The sequence below is a fragment of the Lepidothrix coronata genome, unplaced genomic scaffold (assembly GCF_001604755.1).
Source record: "Lepidothrix coronata isolate B3197 unplaced genomic scaffold, Lepidothrix_coronata-1.0 Scaffold344, whole genome shotgun sequence".
Classification (NCBI taxonomy): Eukaryota; Metazoa; Chordata; class Aves; order Passeriformes; family Pipridae; genus Lepidothrix; species Lepidothrix coronata.
The window spans coordinates 106,673-113,686 of record NW_016690524.1 but is presented as its reverse complement, the minus strand read 5'-3'; the positions used below and the strand labels follow the sequence as shown (position 1 = coordinate 113,686).

The following is a 7,014-nucleotide window of genomic DNA, read 5'->3' as shown; positions in this document are numbered from 1 at the left end:
AACCAAACCGCAGTGAAGGAGCGGAGACAGAAGGAGATCCAGGGAGCAGGAGCTGCAGGGAGGGAGGTGCAGGAGAGCCCCAGAGCAGCTCCCAGGGCTGGGACAAGCTCTTTAACTGGAAACCTCAAAGCTTTTCAGGCAATACCTGGTGTTTTTTTGTTGGTATTTTCTACTTTGCACGGGAAGTAATTCAGAGAAATCTCCCGACCTCTGTTGCATTTGTGGCTGAGGTCAAACATCTGTGGTGAGTCACTCCATGGGCTGGGAGTTGGGATGTAATTGTAGGAACATCTGTGTAGATGCTTCTTCTGCCCAAAATCACGAGGGGAAAACTTCCAAGCAGGAAAAGTTTTGGAAACCTTTGTTTGTGATACATACATGGGATTTTTTACAGTGGCTAAAGGCAAGCCTGTGACACGAGAAGATCCATCAGGCACAAATGTAAGGATGGGGCGTGTCCAGAGAAGGGAACTCCGTGAAAAAGTGGGAATTTGTTGCCTGTTAAATAAAAAGAGCCCCTTTGAAGTCCAAGGGCATGTCCAGCAAGGAAGAGCTCCGAGCTGCTGGTGCTTCACTCAGCTTCTTTTTGGAGCAAGGAACAAAAAAAGAATCACACCAAAATAGGGCTAACCTGGATTTCCAGGCTGTGCAGACCAATTAATCATGCAAATGAAATGAAGCTGAGAACAGAAGGTCTGTGGCCATCCCTGGATGGCAGAGAACAAAATCCCTGCATCCCTCACCTGCTCCTTCTCCCAGAGGTTCTGGTTCCAGCTGGAGCCAAACCATGACAGCACGTTACAGCCCAGTTTAAGTGGATATTTATATTATTGCACTGCAGTTAAAATGAGGGGTGTCTGAGGCTTCAGGAGGGCACTGACCCCTTCCCTGCCCGGCCTCCTGTGCCCTCCCAGGCACAAACAGCTCCTCCCTGGAAGGTGCTGCTTCCTGACGGAGCGTTTGCAAGGAAAAATTAGGAATTGTTTAAAAATAGCAGCTGACACACCTCCAGTGAGAGCCCCAAGGGCAAACACAGCCATGGGGGTGCTGAGCCAGCAGGATTTTCCCTACCAAAGGGGAATGCAACTGCAGCATCACACTGGATCTCACCACCCCATTCCCGCCCAATTCACGAGAGCCCAATTCTCCAACTTCCAGGAGAAAGCAGGAAGTTTATGTGTCAGATTGACTCCTCCTTTGTTCTCTTTGTTAAACAGGAGAGAACAGCCAATTCCTGGGCTCATCCTGTTCAACAGGGGGGTTATTGGTGGGCTGGGAACAGAAACTGCCTCTGCTTCCCTTGGCAATCCCAGAATCCCAGACCCAGCGAGGCTGGAAAAGCCCTCCAGGATCACACAGAGCCCACCCTGTGCCCGATGCCCACCTTGTCACTGAGTGCCACATCCAGGCCTTCCTGGGACACCTCCAGGGCTGGGCACTCCAAACCTCCCTGGGCAGCCCCTGCCAGTGCCTGACCACCCTTTCCAGCAGGAAATTCCTCCTCCTGGCCAACCTGGCCCTGCTGCCACAGCAGTGCTGGCACAGCCCAGGGGCCACTGGCCTCCTGCCCACCTGGGCACACCTGGGCACACCTGGGCACCCCTGGGCTCGTGCTCAGCTCAGTTCTGAGCTGGGTTTTCCACGTGCCTTTATGGAGCTGTCCCAGCCCCTTTTCCCTGTGCCCAGTGCTGCCGATGTCATTTAGGAGCAAACAGCCCAAAGCCACCCTGACACAAAGGCAGGCAGAGAAAAATCTCAAACAATCCCCTAATCCACCAACAATGTAGGTTAAAAACCTCTGATCCAAAAATAGCAGCCTAAATATTTGCCAAAGGGAAACGTTTGGAGCGTGTCTGGATCCGACAACGCCTCGTTCCTGCCGCTGGGATAACGAGCACGTGCCTGGGCTGGGGACTCAGGGACTGATCTCTGTGCTGTGTCCTCTGCAAAACTGCAAATCGGGGTGACTTCAGCAGCAGGAACGACAAATTTAAACGTTCATTTCACGGGGTTTGCAGTAATTTCAGAAAGAGCTGAAAGTGATTCTGTTCAGACGGTCGGAAGTAAATTAAACATAAAGAGAAGTTAAAAAAACAATCACAGCCCCGAGAATACACACAGATAATTGGGATTTTACAGATGAGGACTGAGGAAAATGAATCCCTGCGCGCTCTAACAACACCTAGTGAAAATAAATGCCATTCATTGCACAGATTATAGAGTTTCTGAGCAATTTTACCACGAAACCTGCACTGTTTTTTATGTAACAGCCAATTTCTTTGTGTGCAACAAAACCACCGACGAGCTGCCTCGTTCGGCTGCTCCTCCAGCAGGGAAATGGAGCAGCAGCACCTGCCCGGGGACAGCGGCACAGGCAGAGCTGGTTCTGTGCCTCTGCATCCCCAGTCGGCTGAACACGCACATTATTTACTACAAAACCTCGGCAAACGCGGCCGTTTCCCCCGGAAACGCTGTGTGGGAATGACTGACCGATTCACGGGATCCTCACCGCGAACAGGGCACCGCGGGAGATCCCACTTCCCAAGGACTTTGTCGTGCCCTGCTCCGGGATGACTCACGGCAAGGATGGGAAGGGAGCGCTGGGTGTCCTCCCCGCCCCGGGCTGCTCGGGCAGACACCCACAACCCACACCCACAACCCACACCGCGTCCCTCTCCAGGCTGATCCCGCATCCCTCTCCAGGCTGATCCCGCATCCCTCCTCCAGCTGCGACTGTGTCCCTCCGGGTGCCTCCTACGTCCCTCCGGGAGCTGCTCCTGCATCCTCTGAGCCGATCCTGCATCGCTCCCCGAGCTGCTCCTGCATCCCTGTGAGCTGATCCTGCATCCCTGTGAGCTGATCCTGCATCCTCTGAGCCGATCCTGCATCCCTGTGAGCTGCTCCTGCATCCCTGTGAGCTGCTCCTGCATCCTCTGAGCTGCTCCTGCATCGCTCCCCGAGCTGTGTCCCCTCTCCCAGCTGATCCCGGATCCCTCCGAGTGGCTCCTACATCCCTCTCGGAGCTGACCCCGCGTCCTTCTCCGAGCTGATCCTACACCCCTCGGAGCTGACCCTACATCCCTCGGAGCTGATCCCACACCCCTCGGACCTGACCCTACATCCCTCTCGGAGCGACTCTCCCGTCCCTCTCCCGGCCGTTCCCGCATCCCTCTCCCGGAACCAACCCCACATCCCTCCCGGAACCAACCCCACATCCCTCCCCGAGCGGCTCCCACCCCTCTCCCGGCCGTTCCCAGCCCCCCGGACTCCTCTCCAGGCCGCTCCTCCCGCGTCCCCACGACCCTCCACCCCAAACCCAACCGGGACGAGCCGCGTCCGGAGGGTCCCCCCAAACCTTCCCGGCGGCCCCGCAGCCCCGGCCCCGAGCTGGGAGCGGGGCAGAGCCCGGGACGCGGCCCCGGCAGGGCCGAAGCCCGCAGACCTGGCAGGAGGCGGCGGTGCCGCGGTCCCTCGGCCGCGCTGCCATCCCGGCCCGCGCCATCCCCAGGATGCGCCGCATGGAGCCGTCTCCAAGGGAACGGGGCAGCTCCACGTGACCGGGATCGCATCCCGGGAAACGCTCGGGACCCGGAGAGCTCCGGGCGCTCATCGCTCGGGGATGAACCGGCCAGCGACCGAGGGGTTTCTTAAAATCTTTCCGATTTTTAATTTTTTTTTTTTATTATTTTTTTTTGTTTTCTCTTCATTATATTTTAAGTTTTAATTTTCATTATATCTTAAGTTCTAAATTCCGTTATGTTTTTTTTTAAGTTTTAATTTTCTTTCATTTGAAGTTCTAATTTTTATTATTTTTTTTTAAGTTTTAATTTTCTTTAAGGTCTGATTTTCATTATGCTTTAAGTTTTAATTTTCTTTAGTTTTAAGTCCTAAATTTCATTATGTTTCTTTAAGTTTTAATTTTCTTTAAGGTCTAATTTTCATTATGTTTTAAGTTTTATTTTTCTTTCATTTTAAGTTCTAATTTTCATTATTTTTTTTTAAGTTTTAATTTTCTTTCAGTTCTAATTTTCATTATGTTTTAAGTTTTAATTTTCTTTTATTTTAAGTTCTAATTTTCATTATGTTTTCTTTAAGTTTTAATTTTCTTTAATTTTAAGTTCTAATTTTCATTATTTTTTTAAGTTTTAATTTTCTTTCATTTTAAGTTCTAATTTTCATTATGGTTTTTTTAAGTTTTAACTTTCTTTAATTTTAACTTCCGATTTTTCATTATTTTTTTTTAAGGTCTGATTTTCGCCTGGACACTCCCAGGGATCCAGGGGCAGCCACAGCTTCTCTGGGCAACCTGTGCCAGGGCCTCCCCACCCTCCCAGGGAGGAATTTCTTCTGTTAAATTAAATGTGATTCCTAAATTGCCCCTATAATGGAGATTATTGCACCATGAATTGGGGCCTCTGGCACACCCAAACCAACCAAATGAAAACCAAGCCCCATTCACTTGCTCCAGCACTGAGACAAGGCCCCCAGGTGTGTCTGAAGCCCAATTTCAAGGAGTTTGAATGACAGAATCCCAGAAAGGGGAGGGCTGGAAGGGACCTTAAGGACCATCCAATTCCAAAGCCCTGCCCTGGCAGGGACACCTTCCACCCGGATTTAAGGCATCCAAGAGAAGAGGTCACAANCCTCCCCTGGCACAGCTGGAGGCCGTTCCCTCTCCTCCTGTCCCTTGTTCCCTGGGAGCAGAGGAACAGCCACAGCCTGGAGGAGGATGAGGGAGATCAGGGGAAGGGAACAGGACGAACCCAAAGAGCAGGAAGAGCTGAATTTCCATGTTTTATGTCACTGACCCAGCCCAGCTCCAGCAGTGCAGGTGAAAAGGGGTAGAGGTGGCCTCAGAAACACTCACTTATTCTTGGAACTGTGAGTAGAGCAAACCCCTGATTCCCTCATGGATGTAGGTCCAGGGTTCCAGCAACGGATCCTGTAAAATTCCCGGCTCGGAGACTCCATTAACATTCCTGTCTGCATTTTTCATATCTCCTACAGCAACAACAAACACTGTGATAACTCAGCTCCCAGCAAACACAGGACATCGGCCTGGCTGGAATCCTGACTGGATTTTAAAACACCCTCCCCCTGGTTTGAGAGGTTCAGTGGTGGGGATTCCACCCCCACTTTGGAAACCGATTCTGACAATTACTGACTCACATCCACTGTTAAAAACATACATCTTGTTTTGCTGCCCGGAGAAGCTGTGGCTGCCCCTGGACCCCTGGAAGTGTCCAAGGCCAGGCTGGACAGGGCTTGGGGCACCCTGGGTTGGTAGAAGGTGTTCCTGCCCATGGCAGGGGTGGCACTGGATGAACTTTAAGGTCCCTTCCCACCCAAACCATTCCATCACTCTCTGATTCTCTGACTTTCGTATTTCATATTTATTATTCTGAATGTGTCTCCCTTCAGCTTCTGCTCTGTGTCCTTTGCTAAGCCCATCTGCCAAAGGTCCCTGGAATTATATTTAATTTCTCTAGGACTGGTATTTCTAGAAATACCAAACCCTTCCCTAACCCCTGGGGGTTATTCCTGCATTCCTGGGGTCCTTGCCTGTAAAGCTGTGCCTCTTCCCAAACCTATTTCCAGTCCTTCAACCACTTCCATCCACCCTCTCAAACCCTTTGGTCCTCCCACAGTTTTCCAGCAAGGATCCTGCCCCCACCAAGCACTAAGGGGAACCTCTCCTGTTTGTCCTCCTGAGTCCTGTCACCATCCACGGTTACAAAATCACCCTGAAAAAGCACACTGAGCCACCTGCAGACCAGGACCTCCAAGAACTGCTTTTGGGCCATTCTGCCCAGCACGTTTTCCTTTCAACTGGCTTTGTTCCTCCAACATTTTCCCATTCCCCTCTGTTTTATGAGTTTCCCTCCTGGTCATGCAGGTGAGAGTTAATGGCACAGAACTCTGATCTCTGCAGGGCTCTGCCTGAAAACACCCCCCAGCACCTGCTTTTGGCAGTCACGTCGAGGCCAACGAGCTGAACTGTTTTCATGGAATCCTGGAATCCCAGAATGGTTTGGGGTGGAAGGGACCTTAAGGACCATCCAATTCCAAAGCCCTGCCCTGGCAGGGACACCTTCCACCCGGATTTAAGGCATCCAAGAGAAGAGGTCACAACAACTTCCCTTAGCTGTTTGTTCTATCTCTGCCTTGAGCACAAAAAGCAGACTCTAAACTGGAATTTGTTTGGCTTCAGCACCAACAGCACAAGGATTAAAAAGGAGGGCTCAGCTCCTTCTCAGGTGCAGAAGGAATCCCAACTAATGCTCCACGTTCTGTCCCAGGATAAAAGTTACTGCCAGCATCACGACTGAATACAAACGTTACAGGGTGTTAAAGGATCATTAAATCAATACTGACCATGTCCTGGATGTAACACCCCCCCTGTGCCCGACCTGGCACTGTCAGGGCACCCCAGCAGTCCCTTCCCAACCTCCCATCCCTCCCTGCCCTCTGGCAGTGGGATCCATTCCCCGTGTCCTGTCCCTCCAGCCCCTGTCCCCAGCCCCTCTCCCACGTCCCGGGCCAGGGCTGTGTCACCCACGGGAGCTGGGTCTCCACAACACTTGAGAACCGAGGGTTTAGTGGCAGGGGGCTGTGTTTGGTGGGTCCCAGAGCCAGGGGAAAACGGTCCTGTCACATCCACAAAACACCACAGCAGGGATGGAGGATTTTAAAGTTATTCCTACCAGGAAGACTGATCCAGGCAAACACCACCTCTGCTTCATCAAACGTGCACTGCAGAAAGGTGTCATTGCTTTCCATCACAGAGATGGTAATTCCACGAAAAAGGGGAGCCTCTGGGTTCCAGTAATTCTGTTCAGTGAACTGACACCTGAACCCAAGTGAGGTTCACATGGAATTACCCTCTGGCAGCCAGGAAACTCCCACTGGACACAGAATCATTCCAGCCCATGGAGCCCACCCTGTGCCCACCTTGTCCCCAGCCCAGAGCACTGAGTGCCACAGCCAGGCCTTCCTGGGACACCTCCAGGGCTG

At 51.7% G+C, this 7,014-nt stretch overlaps 1 protein-coding gene across 2 annotated transcripts in view; it reads right to left on the bottom strand.

Moving 5' to 3' along the window:
• Window positions 1–4,649: 4,649 nt before the first annotated feature.
• Window positions 4,650–7,014, bottom strand: part of LOC108509203 (dystrobrevin beta-like) — a 30,449-nt gene continuing 28,084 nt past the window's right edge. Inside the window, exon 10 of one of the 2 annotated variants that reach the window (XM_017838525.1) lies at window positions 4,650–5,001. In XM_017838525.1, coding sequence (XP_017694014.1) covers window positions 4,971–5,001 — 31 coding nt within the window. In that variant the 3' untranslated portion in view covers window positions 4,650–4,970. Of the gene's footprint in view, window positions 5,002–6,100; window positions 6,326–7,014 lie in introns of those variants that run through there. The other variant, XM_017838523.1, reaches the window with a different exon arrangement.